Source organism: Coturnix japonica, unplaced genomic scaffold, assembly GCF_054131305.1.
Source record: "Coturnix japonica strain WE unplaced genomic scaffold, WE-NBRP24 Scf042, whole genome shotgun sequence".
Taxonomy (NCBI): domain Eukaryota; kingdom Metazoa; phylum Chordata; class Aves; order Galliformes; family Phasianidae; genus Coturnix; species Coturnix japonica.
Window position 1 is genome coordinate 2912739 of NW_028188945.1, and position 20506 is coordinate 2933244.

General features: G+C 54.3%; 1 protein-coding gene across 22 annotated transcripts in view; it reads left to right on the forward strand.

Annotated features, from left to right (window-relative positions):
- Positions 1 to 20506, forward strand: part of LOC146752719 (SUN domain-containing protein 3-like) — a 34531-nt gene that overhangs the window by 3057 nt on the left and 10968 nt on the right. For 12 of the 22 annotated variants that reach the window (XR_014940426.1, XR_014940427.1, XM_085531407.1 and 9 more), the window contains one exon: positions 547 to 633. Coding sequence is in view for 20 of the 22 variants with exons in the window: in XM_085531407.1 (XP_085387533.1) it covers positions 547 to 633 (87 nt within the window). In the remaining 2 variants the exon portion in view is untranslated. Of the gene's footprint in view, positions 1 to 546; positions 634 to 720; positions 863 to 1196; positions 1239 to 2053; positions 2259 to 20506 lie in introns of those variants that run through there. The other 10 variants (XM_085531418.1, XM_085531417.1, XM_085531428.1 and 7 more) reach the window with 4 other exon arrangements.

Genomic DNA, 20506 nt, shown 5'->3' on the forward strand with positions numbered 1-20506 from the left:
CCCCACAGACACCCCATAGAGCCCCATAATGCTCCGTAAAACCCCATAGAGCTGCACAAGAAGCTCATAGAGAACCAAAGAGACTCATGGTGCTTCACAGACACCCAACAGGGCCCCATAAGGGCCCTACAGACACCCAACAGAGCCCCATAACTGCCACATAGAGCCCTGTAAGACCCCATAGAGCCACACAAGAGCTCATAGAGCACCATAGAGCCACACGGTAGACACCCAACAGAGCCCCATACGACCCCATACAGTTGGGAGCTCCCAAATTTCAGTGGTGGGCTGCTGCAGAGCACGGCATCCTGCCTGAGGGCACCGAATCCCTCGGCTGGTTCCATGTCTCCAAAGGCCTCTGCTGCTCTTTGTGGCCGAGCAGCTGGGAGCAATTGCTCCACGTGCCCTGACTCAGGTTCACCCTCCGCTGTGCTCCAATCCTACCAGAGCACAGGGAGGGTTGGAAGGGCTCCCACCTTTGGCCTCAGTGTGTTCTTTATGGCACGGCCTGCCTAAGTGTGACCGCCATCATCTCTTGTCTTTGAGGGAGTGGATGAGGATGAAGTGGAAACTCTCCTGCGATCGTTTATCTATGACGTGGACGGAGAGATCGCGCAGACCTTCCATGTTCAGGTATGGCAAGTGCAAGGGGGGAGGCTGGGCTGCCTGCACGGCATGGGAAGAAAGAGCTTTTTTTTTTCTCCTTTTCCCCTTCCATAGCAGAGTGGGTGAAACGGTAGTCCTGAAATTTCAGTCAGAATTGGAAGAGAGAAGGGAACGGCAGGAACGGATCAGCCGGGCCATGGGGCAATACCTGCTGGGGAGGTACCGGATGTTGGGGAAATGCTGCCCCCAGTGTCAGGTGGGGGGGGGCCATGGGGGGTCGGGAAGGGGCCTGGAGGGGGGGGAGCAGTGTGGGGGTTGTGGTAGAGATGGGGGGGCTGAGGGGGGGTCTGGAGGGGATAGTGGGGTGTTGTAAGCAGGGGAGCTGCTGCCCCCATTGCCAGGTGGGGGGGTTATGGGGTGGGGGATTGCTATGGGGGGGTATTACTGTTGAGGATGGAGAAATGTTGTGGGGTCTGGTGTGGAGGGTTGGATTCATGGGGGGAGGCGGGGGTGGGAGTGGGCCATGGCGCTGTGGGGGGGTCCCTGTGACTCCCCCACCTCTAAACTTTTCCCACCTACCCTCCCTCCAGATCATTCTCCTACAGGACTATTAGCAGCATCTCTGGAACAGGGTGAGTTGGAGGGGGGAATTGGGGGTCAGGTGGGGGATGGGGGGGGGGGTTGTGAATGGGATGGGGGGGAGCAAAGGCTTGGAGGGCGGATACGGAGTGGGGTCAAGGGAGGGGGTATGTGGGGCTGGGACGGGGTAAGGGGTAGGGATGGGGGGTGAGGAATGGGGCTGTGGGGTGCTCAGGGGTTGGGCATGTGGGGGTTGGAATGGGGTCTTTGGGGGTCAAGGGGTGGGGGTGGGGGTGATATGGGATAGGGTCATGGCGGGGGAAAGGGGAATGGGGTCATGGGACGGGGGGGTGAAGATAGGAGGAGGGGTTGCAGGGCCATGGAATAGGGATTTTTGGGGGGGGCGGTGAGGGATGGAGTGGGGAGGGGTCCAGGGGGTGGGGATTAGGTTGGGGTTGTGGGTCTAGATGGGGATCTGGATGGGAGGGTGGGGGCAGTGGTTATGGGGGGGATGTATGGGATGGGGTGAGGGGGGACCTGGGGATGGGGGCGATATGGGATGTGATCGAGGTGGGGGGGTTGGGGGCTGTGGGATGGGGTTATGGGGAGTTACAAAGGGAATGGGATGGCAGTTGGGCTGGGTTACGGGATGGAGTGGGGGGGTCACAGGGAATGGGATGGGGTGGGGTGGGATGGGATGGGATGGGGGGGTTATAGAGGTGTTGGGATGGGTTTGGGGTTGGGATGGGTTATGGGATGGCGTTGGGGTGGTTTACAGGGGTTATGGGATGGGGTTGGGGGGGAGCTCACAGGGAATGTGAGCAGTCCCCCTCCCCCTTTAACTCCCATCCCCCCCTTTTCCTCACAGCGCCGCAGTCACAGCGAAGGGGCTGCAGCAACATCAACTGCTGCGGCAGTGAGAGCTGAGAATCCTAAGCACTAGGCCACCAGGGATATCTGTTTTTCTGCAGTATGAACCTTTTAATATTTAACATTTGCTCTTGCTCTTCTACATCACGACGTTATACTTAATATAAACATCTACATAGAAATAAACTATAATCAAAACATAATATGCGCATGGGTCTGCATACAAATATATACACAGAGTTACCGACTATACTGCCCTAGCATCAGATTCCTTTGCGGTACACATTGAACATCCCCCCTAACCCTAACCCTGCACTAACCCTACACTAACCCTAACCTCTCCCTTGTTCTGCCTTTCTAAGGCCCTGGACTGGCCCACTGCCTTTTGGCCTGGCAGGGCACCTGGCCGGCTCGATTTTGGCCTTGGAGGGCTTCCTTTGCAATGTGCTGTGGAAAAGGGAGTTGAAGGGAAGGGAAGGGAAAAGAAGGGAAGGGAAAAGAAGGGAAGGGAAAAGAAGGGAAGGGGACCCAGTGTGTTTAGTGGAGCGTGGGAAAGATTGTGAGCCTGAAGTATTCGGCCCATGAGGAACCGGGGGAGATAGAGATGAGCGTGGAGTAACAGGGTTCTGATGTGCACAAGGGGTTGCCTGCATGTGAGCTCCTGCTCTGAGTCCTCGGTCCTTCAGCAGGGAGGCGGTTGCTCACACACAGACACTGGGTGATGCCCAAGGTGCCTGGGCTGCTCCTGATGTGTGCCAGTGCTTGTAAACCGTGTGGGAAGTCCCTTTGACAAGACAGCTCCTTCCTGGGCATCAGCTGAGGGCCAGAGAGGGGATAGCACCAACTGTCTGTTGAATTCACATGCAGCTGCAAGTGCGGCACAGGGCCTTCAGGAAAGCCATGCCCATGGTGTGTCCGTGCTGCTACGTCAGCTCCAAGACCCACGATGGCTCTGATGCCTGTGTGCCACCTTCTGCACACTGATACCATAGATGAGCTCTCCAGTCCAGCTGTGTCCAGGGATGCTTTCCAATGAGGATGTTGACACGTGTGGTTTTGCACTAATGCAAACAGCAACACACAAGAAGCTCGAAATCTTGGTAGAGCTGCTGGCCTGAGCTCCTGTTTGGACCACAGGGGCACAGCTGAATGGCTTCCACAACTGCACTGTAGCACAAGGAGGATACAGAGTCTTTAGGATGGATGGGCGAGGAGACAAGGAAGGGCGGCTGCCCTCTGTGAGAGTGCACTGAGCTCTGCCGGGGGATGGAAGAACAGACAGGTCAGAGCTAATGGAAATGGCAAACAGAGGAGACCAACAGTGACTGTTCTCAGCTTCCTGATCAGGGAGAGCAAGTGGAAGGTGCCCTCTGCAGACAGATGGGAGCCTGATGTTGTCAGGCTCTTGTCCCCTTTGGCGGCCTTTTGCACTCCAGTATGTGCTGCAGGGACAGCACAGCAGGGCATGTGGCATCCAGCAGATCCCTGGAGAGCACAGATGGGAGATTCTTGACCAAGCCATGGAGGAAGCAAAGAGGAGAGGTGCTCTGCTGGATCTCATACTCTCCGGCATGGAAGGTCTGGTAAGAATTGTGAAGGTCAAAGGGGCATCAGGCCATGTGCAAGATGCAAATGGATCTCTTTTTATTTATTTATTTATTATTTTTATTTGAGGCTGTGTCACGGGTTACTTAGATTTACCTATGCCCGTGACAGGGGAGCCACCCTGTGGGCCCCCTCTGGGGCCCGGAAAGGAGGGGGAAAAGGGGAATAAAAGGGGATAAAAACAGCGGCAATCTAAGGAGGAAAAACTTATTTTACTAAATATGACATCGAAATAAAGGATAACACAATATAATATAATTGAGGCTAATAAATCGAACGAAACAGAGAGAGAGAGTCCCCGAAAACCGAGAGGCCGACTGTGAACTCTAGGAGACACGGCTGGAACGCTTCCCACTCTCCGAGAAGTCCGAGAGAAGAAGGAGGGCACTCCAGCCTGGGAACGAGATTATATAGCGTCCTGGTCCCATGACTTATCATTAACCCTGTTGTTCTCTGGGATATGTAGTCTTCTTCTGTGGACTGCACATTCAATAGAAGTATCCATACTTTACATGATGTTATGATGTGGAATACTGATAGCAAAATTACAAAATTACAAAACCATCAGACAGGTGACATTGGGGTGACAATGGTGTGATGCTGTTGGGATAACGTTGGAGTAATGTTGGGGAGCGATGTTAGGAGCGATGTTGGGGTATCACTGGGGTTGCTATCAGGGAGGGAGGGACGCTTTTGTTGCTGGGGGCCGACGCTGGGGGGTCATGTTGGGGTTATGTTGGGGTTATGTTGGGGTATCCCTTAGGGGGCGACATCGCTGGGGTGGCGATAGGGGATCAGTTTGGGGTGACACCGGGGTGCAGTTCCGCTCTTTGGCCACGCGGTGGCAGCAGAGAGCTCTCCGCTCTCTTGACGACAACGAAACGAAGTCGGGTCAGCAGAACCGGACCGGAACCGCGCATCCGAATCCTTACGGAACACAAAACTCAACACTCCAATCTGCATCGTTCCCATTTACAGAGAAAACCTCATGAGAAACACCCCTCCTCTCCCATCCTCAGAACCGACCCAGACCCATAGATACCTTCTGGAACCACCCGTGTACTGCCCTCAAGCCTCCCCCCTCAATAGGCGACCCAGAGCCCCCCAGCGCTGACAACGTACGTCCACTCTCCCCTCCCTCCCCCAAATTAGGGCCAGACCGCGGGGGGCAACGAGGCGGCCGCCACCCACCCCCCATCTCCGTCCCCTTCATCCAACACGAAGGGGGTGATGACGGCGGGGGGTCGAACCCCTTCCCACACCCCCAGCGTTTCCCACATGGCGTCGAACATGCGGCGTCGCCTGGAGGCGTCCCAAGGGGGGGGACGGCCAATGGTAGGGGCGCAGGGTGGGCCTTAATTCTGCTCCCCCCGACCCCAACCGCACCGAGCGGCCCTGAGCCCCCCCCCCACCTGCACGTGGAGGCGATGAGGGGGGGTCGCGTCTTCGGGCTCCAAACGGAGGCAAAGCCGTAACCCCCCCCCGGGGCTCCCCATCGTGCCAAAGCCCTCCTGTAACCAGGGGGATCCCGGGGGGCACCGAAAGGCGGGGGGAGCGGTGGGGGGTTGTCAGGGAGGCGATGGAGGCGGAAAGGAGGGGGGGACAGAGCGGAGGCTGAGAGCCGACCCCCCCCCCTCCGTGGTTATCCGATGGGGGGGAAGGCGGAGCGGGGGGGCGGCCAAGACGGTGCCCAACTTGGGGGGACCCAAAGCGGTCGTTAAAGCGGCCTGAAGCGCAGCCCGGTCGCCGACGTCGATGTCCCCCCCCCCCCCCGACGCTGTGTGGGCTTAACGGAGGAGCTCTGTGGGGCAGCAGGGGGGCGGCAGCGCTCAGCACCCCCTGCCCCCCCCCTCCAGTCTCCGTCCCCCCCCCCGGCTCCGGGCGGCCAAACGCCGCAGGTAGCGGCTGCACGCTTTGGGCCGGGGGGACCAGGCGCCCGAGCCAATACTCTCAGGTACCCCCGCATCCCCCCCTCGTTTCGGGGGGGGGCGCCCCCAGCACCCCCTGCCTCAAAGAGGCTCCCAGAGCCCCCCCCCAACCCCCCGCCCCCCCCGCGGCCTCTAAGATCTGGGGGGCGAAATGGGGGCAGCGCAGCAGCAAAGAGGTGGCGGCTGCGACCAACTCGACGGGGGTGTCCCGCTGCCCCCCAAGTGTTTAGATAAGGCCACCAGAGCCCGGCAGAAAACACCGGGAGGACCCCCCCGAGCTGCCAACCCCACCACAAAAGCTCGGAGCCAACAGCTGCCCCGCTGCCCTTCATCCCCTCCCCCGGCCGCCAGCTCTAAGTGGGGCAGGAGAAGCTCGGAGGGGTCGGAGAACGTGGGGAAGAGGCTGGCGGCCAAATGGGGGGTTAAGTGGGGCGAGGGGGGGGTCCCGAGGCAGAGGAGGAAGAAGAGGCGCAGGGAGGGGTCAGAGCTGGGTGCTGGGCTAAGGAAGCTAAGCAGTGTCGGAAGGAGGCAGGGATGGGACAAAGACCCCCCCGGGACCCCCAGAGGGCGGCGTGGAGCAACGCCGACTCCGCAGTGGACAGCAGTTGGGCTTCTCAGAGCCCCCCAGCACCCACAGCAGCTGGGCCTGGGCTGCAGGGGTCAGGAGGAAGGAGTGGGCAAGGAGGTGGTGTGGAAGGGGAGGGATGGGATCCAGCGAGGGGCTGCTATGGGGGTCCCCCCTGGGATCCTGAGGTGCTCCATCATTGGGAGCCCTGGAGGTGGTGCCATGGGGGGGATCCTTGTGATCTGGATCCCACAGTGCTGTGCCAAGGGGACCCTTGGGATCCAGCAGTGCGATGTGGAGCGGATCCCCAGCATCCAGTGATGAGACAACACTGGGATCCCCGGGGTCTCTAAGGACTGCATGGAAGGGAGGTGCATTAGAAGGGGAAGGGGTGCACTGGGATCCAGAGGAGCTCAGCCCCACGGTGACACGAGGCTGCCCAAGGCTGTTGGGACCCAGTGGGTCATAGTGTGAGGCTGGGCCGGGATCTGGCAGCAGGTTGTGGAAGGAGCCACCTGCAGACATAGGAGATGCTCCAGGATCTGGTCAGCAGCACGGCAGGATTCAACAGGATCTGATGAGAAAGAAAAGAGATGGGGGTGAGATCCTCCATCCATACAAAGATCCCCTGGATTCCCCCCCCCCTCCCAGCCCCATAATGGGATTCCAATGGATCCCTTGATCCTTTCCAGTACCAAGGTGATGATCCCTGGGATCCCATCACCCCAAACTCAGCCCCCAGACCCTCCCCATTACCAATGCAGAGCCCCCCCCCCCCCCCCCATAAGATTCATCCCCCCCAAAGCTTCTCACCTTCCACCAGCAGCAGCACCAGGGGCTGAAGGCAACATCCTGGGGGGGTCCCCCGGCCCCTCAGCAGCTCCCGCAGACACTCAGCTGCTGCCGCCGGGCCCCCCCCCGCTTCACCCCCTCGGCTTCCTGCAGCAGGAGGGTCACAAAGGGGGCAACGACACCCACGGACCCCCCCGTGCCGGTGGCCAATAGGACGGTGACGGTGGCCAGAAGGAGCAGAGCCCGGGGGTGACCCGGAGGGTTGTGGGGCAGAGTCAGCAGCTCCAGTAGAGCCTCGTATACCGCCGGGACCCCCCCGGGACCTCGCATGCTTCACGGGGGTACTCGAGCAGGAGCAGCAGCAGCTCCACCTGTAGGGGGGGGAAAGGGTGTTGCGGGGGGGACACACAGCCCTCCGTGGAGACACAGCTGACACGTCCCCACCCCTCTGAGGACACCCCCCCCCACCGTAGGGCCGTAGGAACCACAGCGAGGGCGGAACTCCAGTGAAGCAGATCGTTTCCAAGGGGGACCCATTTCCGCAGAGCACGCGTTCCCTCCGGGGGAGCGGGTTATGGCACGGACCCATTGGGGATAATGGGGGGAAGGGAGTTGCATCCCCCTGATAAGAACAAGAGGGGGTCTGCATGCTAAAGAACTACTGAATATGTATCAGAATTCCGAGAACTATTGCCTAGGTATCAGAATTCCAATAAATCATTGACTATGTATTAAATGTACCTATATCTGTGTCATAATTTTACAAGTCGGTGTGCAAGTTTGGTGGAGCTATCCCCCTTGCACCCGGCGCTGCACAACGCTGGAATAAACATACCTGCTTTATAACCCATCTCTGGATTATAGAGTTTGATTCTGCAAGTCACTGGAGGTTAATGAGAGAGTCTGGGGAATGGGAGATTTCCCTTTAGTCAGGGAAGAGGTGGTCTGTGAGTGCCTAGGAAACATTAAGGTCCATCAATCCATGGGACCTGATGGGGTGCATCCGCGGGTGCTGAGAGAGCTGGCGGAGGTCGTTGCTGAGCTGCACTCTGTAATCTATCAGAGGTGTTGGAGAACTGGGGAGGTGCCTGAAGACTGGAGGACGGCCAGTGTCAGTCCGGTCTTCAAGAAGGGCAAGAAGGAAGACCCGGGTAATTATAGGCCAGTCAGCCTCACCTCTGTCCCAGGGAAGGTGATGGAACAGCTTGTGCTGGATGCCATCTCCAGACAACTGGGAGATAAGGAGGTTATCAGGAGTCCTCAGCATGGGTTCACCAAGGGGAGGTCATGCTCGACCAACCTTGTGGCCTTTTATGAAGATGTCACTAGCTGGGTGGACGGGGGGAGAGCGGTAGATTGATTTCAGTAAGGCTTTGGATACTGTCCTCCATGACATCCTTATAACAAAGCTGAGGAGGTATGGGATAGATGAGTGGACGGTGAAGTGAGTCGAGAATTGGCTGACTGGCAGAGTGCAGAGGGTTGTCGTTGGCGGTGCGGTGTCTGGCTGGAGGCCTGTAACTAGCGGCGTCCCCCAGGGGTCTGTGCTGGGTCCGGTCCTGTTCAACATCTTCATCAATGACCTTGATGAGGGGATAGTGACCACTCTCAGCAAGTTTGTGATGACACGAAGTTGGGAGGATTGGCTGACATGCCTGAAGGCTGTGCTGCCATTCAGCGAGACCTGGACAGGCTGGAGAGCTGGGCAGTAAGAAACTGGATGAGGTTTAACAAAAGCAAGTGTAGAGTCTTGCACCTGGGTAGAAATAATTGCATGCACCAGTACAGGATGGGGGAAGAGCTGCTGGAGAGGAGCTGTGCATAGAAGGACATGGGCGTCCTGGTGGACAACAGATTGACCATGAGCCAGCAGTGTGCCCTTGTAGCCAAAAAGGCCAATGGCATCCTGGGGTGTATTAAAAAGAGCGTGTCCAGCAGGTCGAGGGAGGTGATCCTCCCCCTCTACTCTGCCCTGGTGAGGCCTCATCCGGAATATTGTGTCTCGTTCTGGGCTCCCCAGTACAAAAAAGACAGGGATCTCTTGGAAAGAGTCCAGTGGAGGGCCACTAAGATGGTGAAGGGCCTGGAGCATCTCCCCTGTGAGGAGAGACTAAAAGAACTGGGTCTGTTTAGCCTTGAGAAAAGAAGGCTGAGAGGGGAACTAATCCAGGTTTATAAATACCTGAGGTGTGAGGACCATAGTGGCGAGGCTGGTCTCTTTTCAGTAGTGTGTGGGGATAGGACTAGGGGTAATGGGATGAAACATTAGCATAGGAAGTTCCGCAGGAATGTGTGCAAGAACTTCTTTACGGTGAGGGTGACGGAGCACTGGAACAGACTGCCCAGGGAGGTGATGGAGTCTCCTTCTCTGGAGATATTCAAGACCCGCCTGGACGCCTACCTGTGCGATGTGATGTAGGGAGCCTGCTTTGGCAGGGGGGTTAGACTCAATGATCTCTAGAGGTCCCTTCCAACCCCTACAATTCTGTGATTCTGTGATCTTGGTAGCCCTCCATTGGACTCTTTTTAGCGTGTCCAGCTGTCTCTTGTACTGGGAGCCCAGACACGGACACTGTTCTCCACATACAGCCTCACCAGTGCCTGGTAGAGCAAAAGGAATGGTGCTGAGTAATGGTCCTTACCCGCTACAAGAGAAGTAGCTAGGGCTGTGATGGCAGCACACTGCTTTATGACTGACACGGAGATCTGCTAGAAAGAAGGCCTGGTGGGACTGAACACGGATGCAAGGTGGTCCAGCTTTTGTTTCACTGCAGACTGGCAGCTGCATGGAGTTATGTACTCGATATAGTTGTGCCCCTGTGGCTTCCTTCTGATGTGCCCGGGAAGTCCCCTTAGAATAGACTGCTGCCTGAGCCAGAAGTCTGATACAACATCACTTGTGTGGGTGGAGTTTTACTATCTCTGTGTTCACGTCTATTATGTGCTTTGTTTTGTTTAAATTCAACTCTCTGTGTGTATGGGCGCAAGTCTGCCTTTGCAAAATCCTTTTCTTGTGGCCTTAGGCAACAATCAAGGGGATCTCGAGCTTCAGTGCTCAGCAAGAAGCACAGCACTCAGGAAGGCCATGAAGGGCTCTGGTAAGTTGATCTCCCTCCACAGGTCAACTTTATTTCTTGTTTTTTTCCCCAGCACTGGGAATGGCTGCTCTGGTGGTTCGTTCTAGGGAAGCGCAGCCGCTTGCATTGCTCTGCTGCACAGCTGCCCTAAAAATAGTTGGGAAGTGGAAAGACAACTGCCTTTCATATGTCCTGAAATACAGCTCCTCTGGTGGAGTGTGTCCTGGCAGCTTTGTGTGCATGGATGTAGTCCTGGGGCTGTTGAGAACTGGCTGTGCAGGGGCCTGGAGGCGGCACAAGACCAGAGGGCACTTCTGATTTTTGTGCAAGAATCTGGCTTCCTTTTGTTTCTTGCAGGCACGGATGAAAATATCATCATTGACATCTTGACCAAACTAAATGTTTCCCAACGTCAGCAAGTTCCAATCACCTAAAAGGTCTACAGAGATGTGTGAAGGTGGTTGTGTCACTTGGGTGAAAAGTGAAAAAGGACCCAATCTCCGTAAGAGAAAAGTCAGCGGAGAATTTCCTTGACCAAGGTTGTTTTGTTCTTGTTCAGTTCAGAGCAGTTGTTGATGCAAGGAGAGTTAGAGCCTAAAGAGAAGTGGTGAACAGCTCAGTTCTGTCTGTCCTGGAAGGCTGCACCTTCAGCCACCTCCTTCCTCCTCTCTTGGCTTTCTAGGATTTGATTGGTGACTTGATGTTGCTGAGTGGGAATTTTGAGAGGGTGATGGTGGGGATGATGACTCCCACCGCCATGTCTGATGTGCACAAAGTGAGGAGGGCTGTGAAGGTTTGCAAATCTTTCTTTTGTATTGCTGAAGTTCTGGCCAAGTGAGCCAAGCCGAGGGGAGAAGGGGTTAAATCTTCTTGTGGGTGCAGCTCTGTGCTCTGCGGTGAGGAGCTCCAGGCTGGCTTTTTCTCACCCGATGTGTCTCATGGCCTGCTCCTCAAACCCATCTTCTGCAGGGAGGGGATTCTGACTCTGGGTGTGCATGAATGCCATGGGCTCTTTTCTCAATGTCCCAGTAAAGTGGGTTGCTGCTCGTTTCAGAAGGAAGCCCAAAGCACATTTGAGATGTGTCACTGTGTTTGTGAGCTAGTATTCCCTTTGAAGGACTCCAATAGCCATCTCCAGCAGCTGTTTCTGAGTGGGGAATTCTCAAGGGTTGCTTCCAGTAGATGCTGTGCTGAGCTGTGTCTTCTGTCCTTGAACCTTTGCAGGGTAACAGAGATGAGGGAATGTATGTGGATGATGCCCTTGCTCAGCAGGATGCTGTGGTGTGTAGGAACGTGCTTCCTTGCAAGAGTAATCTGTTCTTGTGCATGTGATGTGTAGTGAAGAGAAGCCAACCTGTGAAATAGGAATAAATGGGTTCTGCTCTAGTTTGCAAGTCTCTAATGAGACGTCTCTAGGCAGGCAAGCAACTTGGCAGGGGCAATGACATTTCAGCTGTGAGTTGCCATGCCTGGATGGTGCTTGTTGGAAAATATCCATGATCTGGACAAGTACAGGCCAGCAGTTCTCTACCACCTATGAATTAAAGATCTTGTGTATACCCAGTCTTCTCCATGAGCCTTACTTTGCCATCCATAATGTCTTTAAGTGCCTGTACGAAGCGGGGGAGAGAATAGATGAGGTACAATTTATGTCCATCCTCTGTACATGGAACAGGCATCACCTGCTCAGAGGCAGGACCCCTCCACAGCGTCCTGGGTTTTTCTTGCCTTCCTTATTTGTGTGTGATGCTTTTATAGGAGCTTCATAGGTGTTGAGTAAGTGCAAGCTCTTCTGGGTCAATGGGTGTCTTAGCGAGAGCCCCATTGCATCCATTCCCTTCGGTCTGTTTCGTTCCCTTCTGAGACTGGAAGGGACTTCAGAAACCTAAGTACAGTTTGCTGCTGCTCTAGCGTGGAAAGTAGAGATCATGGAGTGTGACCACCATTGGGGCATGGGGGAGAGGAGCTGAGAAATTCATCTGCCAGCATGAAGTAGAAGGTCTTGAAAATGGTAACAGCTGTGGTAGGCCAATTAGCAGGACTGTTAGCAATGGAAATGAATTATTTTAGTGGGATGGTCCTGATATATCTGGCAGTGCTGCAGGAATGATAGAATGTTCTTGCAGCATGTGAGGAGCTTGTTCTTGCCAAATGACCCTTTGGATGTCTCTGACACTCTACTGTGGACTCTTCCTCTTAGCTGGGCAGGAATGTCTTTATGGCCAAGCCAGGTGTTGTCACAGGTACAGGAAATGCTGCCGGCCATCCTGTAAGCTGGCAGATGATCAGCAGCAGGTCTTAAGTTGCTCAGCCCCAGGCAACTCACTGACATCTACCTGATGGCGCTGGAAGGGCTGCACTGCCCACGGCCACCTCCCTTTGCTATTTGCTCCCTTTATTCCTTACTTCAGCATGTGGCAGACTTCAGTAATGCAAATGACTGATAATGCATCAGTGTTTTCCAATGTGCTGATCTTAGAAAGTCTTCAGGGAGCGGTGGCACATTCCTGTGTGTAGCGGTGAGGAAAAAGGAGTAACAAGAAGGTATACTTAAAGGTATTAAATTAATTTATTAATGACTTACTCCTAACACTAACATCTAACAGTATAACGGGCAAAAGCCCAACTGGATGCAGGGAAATGGAATCAGAAGGAAACCAGATGTTGGCTACTCTCTCTTCTCCCTCCCCACGGCCTTCCAGACTGTGCTGTCCTATTCCACAATGAGGGGGGTTGTGTAGAGGGAATGCCATATCCCAAAAGTGGAGGCAGGCGCCTGGAGCTTGATCAGCATCACCTGGAAGGGCAGAAAGGAAAGGTAGATCAGCAAGGGCCCTTCTTTGCTGCCCTTGCTCCCTGCAAGGGAGATGTGGGGAAGCCTCAGTGGAGGGGGGAGAGGCGTGAAGGCTGTGCTTGTGAAGCAGGGGGGAAGAGCTGAGCAGCTGCCTTACCCAGCCTACGCTGTAGTCTGCTGGCCCGGGCTTCACTGCTTTGCCCTCTCCATGTTTTGGTCGGGCTGCCATGGTGTATGCGGGCACCCTGGTCTTGTACACATCCATGACCACTTTGGGGAGCGCCGCAGGACCTGGAGTGTGCAAGAGAGTCAGGGCCACACGGGGCTGGAATCACATTCAAGGCTCTCTCTTTCCCTGGAAGGCTGCATTAAGCAAAGCTGCAGCAGGGTTGGAAGCCCCTGTGGCACAGGGAGAGGAGCCTGGTTTTGGATGCTAACATGGAAGAGAGGAGCAGCAGAGCTCACCTTGGCAAGGTCCTCGTCAAAGCGACCGCGCTGGCTCCTTCCCCTCATGGAGTAGCAGGAGCTGGCCGATGTGTAGGCTGTGTTGGGCCCCATCAGCCTGGGCAGTGTGTAAGTGCCAGGACCTGCAGGAGGAGCAGCAGAGAGTGTGTGCGTGAGGGGATGGAGGAGATGGAGGCAGCAGCGAGGGGCAGCCTGCACAGCCCGCTGGTGGGAACAAGAGGGACATGTTGCCCCTCTGAGCAGCAGCCCGTCCCTGGAGGATGCTCAGGCTCCTTTGAACCCAGACCAGAAGCGGGCCCCTTTGTCCTTGGGTCACAAGGAGCAGTGCCGGCAGCACTGACCTTCCTCGGCCAGGCCAAAGAGCCAGGAGGATCTGACAGAACAAGGCTGGGGAGCTGCTCTGCCCCATGATGTCCATGCTTCTTTGATCCTCCAGGACCCTTCCAAACCAACCCGTTCTGTACTTCTTCAGATCTCCACGGACTCTTCCAACACAAACCTTCCTTGCAGTGCTGAGATCGTCAAGGATCCTCCCCGACAAACCCTTCTATACTTCTGTCATCATTAAGCAACACCCCAACCCACACCATCCTACGATCCCATGACCTTCCAGGACCCTTCCAACACACTATATCCCCAATGTGCTCCACGCCCTGGGGATGGTCGCTGTACCTGTTGTCCCCGGGATGGAGTATTTGGGCCCGGGGCTGGGGAACTGGGCCGAGATGAGGCCACGTGGGCGATGGGGTCTCCAGGTCCCCACCCAGGCTCCGTCCATGCTGGTAGGCATGTGCCTCCAAAACTAAAGGCAAGAGCAGAGCAGTTACTGATGGGAGTTCCTGAGCAGGAAGGGCCAGTAGCAGTTTCTCCTGCTCACTGCCTCCTGGTGCCGGCAGCACTGTTGAACTGCAGGAATTCCCATCTGGGCTCCTGGCAGAGGCAGCAACAGCGAGGTCCTGCTGGTTGTTCAGATTGGTTGTTTTTCTCTTGTTTTTTTTGTAATTCATGGAGTAGCTGGTGTGAATGGGAAGTGCTGTGCAGTCAGGACCAGTCAGTTCTAAAAGTATCACATGCCCAGAAAACGTTTGTCCAGGCTGTGAGAGGTTCTGTTGGGACAGAAGATGAAGCAGAGATGAGAATTTCCTTTAAATGAGATTGGAAAGGAGGAAAAGAGGAAAGAATACAGCAAGAACAGGGGATAGATTGATCTTCTAGAAAAATCAGTGATCTGTGCATAATCTGTCTTGTGTGATGTCTGCATATTCCCCTAGAACATACAACAGTTTGTTTCTTTATGTTATTTGAAGCTCTGCATTGGTTTAATTAAGTTGCTCCTGATGCCAGCCACAGGTGCAACTTAAACCATTCTCAGCAGAACGGTAATAGAGGTTGCTCAAAAGGAACTAAAGGAATTAAAGAGTTAAAATGAAGCCAGCACTTAGCGTCCTCTCACCAGCCATCACCTCTGGTCAGCCATCAAAGAGGAGTGTATCATTAGCGGCCTTGAGGCCAAATTCCTACAGACCTGTGTGGTGGCCCTGAGGGCCTACACCTAGTAACCAAGGGGTTAATGGAGACCTATGGAACAAGAAGCTTTTCAAGAGGATGAGAGACCACGGATGCCAATGAGAGAGAGCACTAGACCTGGCCTGCAGGCCAGGAGAGAGGCCTCTAGTCCTCTAGCCATCTCAGCCTTCCTCTGGACCTCCATGTCTCTAAGCCCTCCCGTAGGTGTCTAAGTCCATACACCTCTGCACTTTCTTTGGTGCCTGAGTGCCCCTGGGCCACCCTGTGGCTCTCTTGGCCTCTCTGTCTCAAGACCTCTAGTCCAGCTTCAAGGCCTTCAGGCTTCTTGGGCTGTAGGTGTCCAGACCTCGAGGTACAAGTACAATCCCCAGCTCCTCTTGGCCTCTGCTCTTCTAGGCTCTGCTGGCTCATTAGAAGATCCAATTGATAGCTTAGCCATCCAACCAGAGCAGAGGAAATGTGATTGCTATGGTAAGCCTGGAGAACAGAGCAGGGGAGTAAACATTTCCGCCTCTGGCTGTTTGTTCCTTGAGGGATGCCATCCATCTCCTTCCCACCCTTCCTAGACTGCCCACGTGCCAGCTCCAGATTCTGCCCAGCCTTTGGGGGAATCGCTGTGACCACACAGTCGCGCCACTGCCTTGTGCACTGGATTTCACAGCATCCTGATGGTGAGTAGTGGTCTTGTGAGGATGCTGAGCAACGCTCTTGAGCTCTGCCCTTTTCCTGGACCAGTGCCTCAAGCCATCCTGAGCCCAGAGCCTGTCTCTCTTTTTCCCTGATGTTCCATGGCAAAGTGAGCAAAATTGGACTTTGCCAGCCACTAGCTTCACAACCCAAAGGACAGCAGCAGAGCAGTCCTGCAGCTCATGGCAGCCCTGTGGCTCTGCCCTTTGCCAAGCTGGAGAGCTGAGTCAGCTCCGAGATGTGGGACCAGTTGTCCTCCTGACAGTTGATCCTGATCCTCCCCTGAGTCCTGTTGCTAACCACTGATAAGAGGAGCAGGTAACAGACAGAAGGATCTGGCCTTCTTCTGGGTAATAGACATCTGCATGAGGGAGATAGATTGTGTTTTTGCAGTGAAGCAAGTGCTTCTGGTATGTAGAGCAGGCCTTTGTTGTGGGACCAACATTTTCTGTATGCAGTGCAGGCCTTTACTGAACCCTCTCATGAAACAGTGAAGCTGTGAGGTGAGTCATTTTTCTTCCACTAGAGCAGTGAGCACTAACAGGGGTTGACTGTTTTTCTTCCACTAGCGGGGCAATTTGACATGGGTAGGACTGAGCACTGACGTAAGGCAGGTGTGCAGGGAAAAGGGAGAACCCAGTACAGAACAAAGTGAACATGCCTTAAGAAAATTGCCCACCTGCTTCACAATGACAGCACATCAAAAACAACAGGTTGGTAACCACTGCATATTAAAAAAACCAATGAGTGAACGCCAGGAGAGCATCACCCGCATTAGACTTAGAGTATATAACGGCATGGATTGCACCCATCAGCATGCAATTTCTCCCTTACCGGCAGGGGTTGCGTGCCCGTTATTGCAATAATGAATAAACATTGCTGCTATCACTAAGATCCTTGCCTTGCCTGAAAATTTGGATGTTGAGCTTTTCTCACACAGAGGTCTCACACACATGGCAGGGAGCATCCCAGGCCATGGTGTCAGAGGTGGCTGTCAGCTGGGGAGTAGGAATCGTGTTGGAAGCACTGGATGGCAATGCTTGGTGTCTTGAACAGAAGCACTCTGTTAGATTTGATGCAGGAAAAAGTGCTGTGCCACAGCCTTTGAGAGCATTTTGTCTGTTGTGCAGGCCTCACTGAGAAACTATGGCAGAGGATTTGGTGTGTTCTGTGCTGAGCCTGAACACTGCCAAACAGGCTTCTCCTCAGCCGTGGCATCCTGTTCCCTTGTGCCTATTAGCACAGGCCACCAGCAGTTGTCCTGAGTATGGAACACTGCCATGAGCAGCCAGCAGCCCTGCTGTATGCCTGGAGGGCACTGGTTGTGTTCCCCAACGCCCCCCCCCCAGGCCCCATGCTAAAGTTGTGTCTGTTTAAGTCCACTGGTTATAGTATACAGAGCTGCGGAGCACGTTGGAATGGCTCCTCTGGGATCAGGTGGCCTTCTGCAGAAGCATCTCCAGCTCCCATCCTCGGGTCCATCTATGCTGACATGCTGGATGTAGGGATGTTCCCAGTGGCTGGCTTTGGTCACAGCGGGCGCTTCCTGACGGTGACCCCTCAGATCCAGGGGTAGATCACACAGCAGAGCTTAGCTGGGTCCTGCTGGCTGTTCAGATTGCTTGTTTTTCACTTGTTTTGTTTTCAATTGACGGAGTAGCTGGTGTGAATGGGGAGTGCTGCGCAGTCAGGACCAGTCGGTTATGGAAATGACACATGCCCAGAAATGTTATGAAAACAATTGTCCAGGCAGTGAGAGGTTCTGGTGGGACAGAAGGTGAAGCAGAGATGAGAATTTCATTTAACAAGGAAAGGAGGAAAAGACAGAAGAATACAGCAAGAATGGGGGATAGATTTACCTCCTAGAAAATTCAGTAATCTGTGCATAACCTGACATGTGTGATGTCTGCATATTCCCCTAGAACGTGCAACACTTTGTTTCTTCATGTTATTTGAAGCTCTGCTGTGGTTTGATCAAGTTGCTCCTGATGCCAGCCACAGGTGCAACTTAAACCATTCTCAGCAGAACGGTAATAGAGGTTGCTCAAAAGGAACTAAAGGAATTAAAGAGTTAAAATGAAGCCAGCACTTAGCGTCCTCTCACCAGCCATCACCTCTGGTCAGCCATCAAAGAGGAGTGTATCATTAGCGGCCTTGAGGCCAAATTCCTACAGACCTGTGTGGTGGCCCTGAGGGCCTACACCTAGTAACCAAGGGGTTAATGGAGACCTATGGAACAAGAAGCTTTTCAAGAGGATGAGAGACCACGGATGCCAATGAGAGAGAGCACTAGACCTGGCCTGCAGGCCAGGAGAGAGGCCTCTAGTCCTCTAGCCATCTCAGCCTTCCTCTGGACCTCCATGTCTCTAAGCCCTCCCATAGGTGTCTAAGTCCATACACCTCTGCACTTTCTTTGGTGCCTGAGTGCCCCTGGGCCACCCTGTGGCTCTCTTGGCCTCTCTGTCTCAAGACCTCTAGTCCAGCTTCAAGGCCTTCAGGCTTCTTGGGCTGTAGGTGTCCAGACCTCGAGGTACAAGTACAATCCCCAGCTCCTCTTGGCCTCTGCTCTTCTAGGCTTTCTCTTGTTTGGCCCCCATGCCTCCCTTTGGCCTCAAGACTACTAAGCTGCAAGGCCTCTTGGCCAGGCTATGGGCCTCCCTCCAGGCTGTTTTACCTTAAAGCCTCTCAGCCTCCTTTTTTGGCTGTGTCCAATAGAACCACCACTGCCCTTGATGCTCTGTCCCATAACCCCCACAGCTTAGCCCCGTAAGCTATGCACCATAAGCTTCTGTTTGCCTACAAGCTATGGTCTCTAAGGTTCCCCATGGGGCTCTACACAACACGGCCAGGGACAGAAATGGGGCTGTTTCTGCCCTTCTTATCACCTGGCCCCTCTCACCGTCTGTCAGGTGCAGTAACCCACAGGAACCATAGAGAACCAAAAGAACATCATAGAGAGTCATAGAGCCACATAAGAACAACAGGGAGCAATAGAGACCCACGGGGAGCCAGAGGGAACAAATACAGACCCATATAGGACCTCGAGGTACAAGTACAACCCCCAGCTCCTCTTGGCCTCTGCTCTTCTAGGCTTTCTCTTGCTTGGCCTCCATGCCTCCCTTTGGCCTCAAGACTACTAAGCTGCAAGGCCTCTTGGCCAGGCTCTCGGCCTCCCTCCAGGCTGTTTTACCTTAAGGCCTCTAAGCCTCCTGGGCAACCTCTAAGCCTTTAGGCTTCCCCCTATGCCTCTAGGACAGCTTGCAGGCATCTGTGCCTCCAGGTGTGTTCTCCATTACAGCTCTAAGCCTTCCTTTGTGCCATAAATGCTCATGGACATGTGGCCTCTTTTTTGGCCTCCCTCTGTGCATCAGGCTCTCAAAACTTCAGTGCTTCCAGTCCAGCCCTTTAGTACCTCGGCTCCAGGCCTACCCTTAAGCTTCAAGGACTTTAGGCTCTACAGGGCTGTTAAGGCCTCTAAGCCCCCTTTTTTTGGCTATGTCCAATAGAACCACCACTGCCCTTGATGCTCTGTACCATAACCCCCACAGCTTAGCCCCGTAAGCTATGCACCATAAGCTTCTGCTTTGCCTACAAGCTATGGCCTCCAATGTTCCCCATGGGGCTCTACAGAACATGGCCAGGGACAGAAATGGGGCTGTTTCTGCCCTTCTTATCACCCGGCCCCTCCCACCGTCTGTCAGGGGCAGTAACCCACAGGACCCATAGAGAACCAAAAGAACATCATAGAGAGTCATAGAGCCACATAAGAACGACAGGGAGCAATAGAGACCCACGGGGAGCCAAGGGGAACAAATACAGACCCATATGGGACCTGAGGTCGCCCTATTAACGGTTTCACGCCCCCTTGAACTCTCTCTTCAAAGTTCTTTTCAAATTTCCCTTACGGTACTTGTTGGCTATCGGTCTCATGCCGGTATTTAGCCTTAGATGGAGTTTACCACCCGCTTTGGGCTGCATTCCCAAGCAACCCGACTCCAAGAAGCTATACTGACACACTCACACATGTACCTGCAGGGACCCATAGAAGTGCATAGGGGAACATACTGTCCTGTAGCAACCAACTGTGCCCCACAGCCAGTTACAATGATGTTCAGTCACCATGGATCAAGGTTCACGGCACTGTGGGATGGCCTGAGTGGCCAACTCACACTCTTGGCCACCCTCCATCTCCCGTGGCTCCCACACCAAACCCACAGCACTACCCACACTAAGACCTGTCCCACAAATGCAGCTGCTGCCGCTCAACAATTCTTATTGGCTGAAAGCAGGAGAGTTGAGAGATCCAAAGGGGTTGTGAGATCAGAGGTTGGGGCTGGAAGGCAGAGCATCTGCAGCTTTCGTTCCTCACTGAGTCCTTTCTATTGGGAAAGGAGATGGAGGGCAGGGATGTGGGGTAGGAACCCACCTTGATGATGATGTCACGGCTCCGTGCCTGCAGCTTGTTACCCTGGGACTCAGCCGTGTCAGCACGTTCCTCTGCCTCATCCAGCATGTGCTGTGCCCTGGGGAACTTGGCCAAGTTGGCCTGCTTGTCCTGTGGCCTAGCCCCGGCCCCCACTCCGGTCTCCCCCCAAACACCCACCCAACTCATCCCCGCAGCTCCTCCCTCCCCCCAACCAGCCTCGAGGCGGGCAGAAAGTTATCAACATCTCTTCATTGAATGATCAATCCCTAATTAAAACCCTCTGGTAGACATCAGAGTTTAGGGGGTTTTAGGGTTTATTAGGGTTTTTAATGGTTTTTAGATTTTTTTAGGGGTTTTTAGGGTTTATTAGGGCTTTTTAGGGGTTTTTAGGTGTTTTTAGAGGTTTTTAGGCGTTGCCGTGAATTTCCACTCGGTACACGCAGGTGTATTCCGCGTACCCCCAGTTGCTCCACACATCCAGTTTGATCCTTTGGTAGGATTGAAGGGGCTTCTCCTGCCAATGCAAAGAGGAGAGGCTTTGTTATGGGCTCCGTTAGGGGCCGGAGGGCTTATTAAGGGTTCATC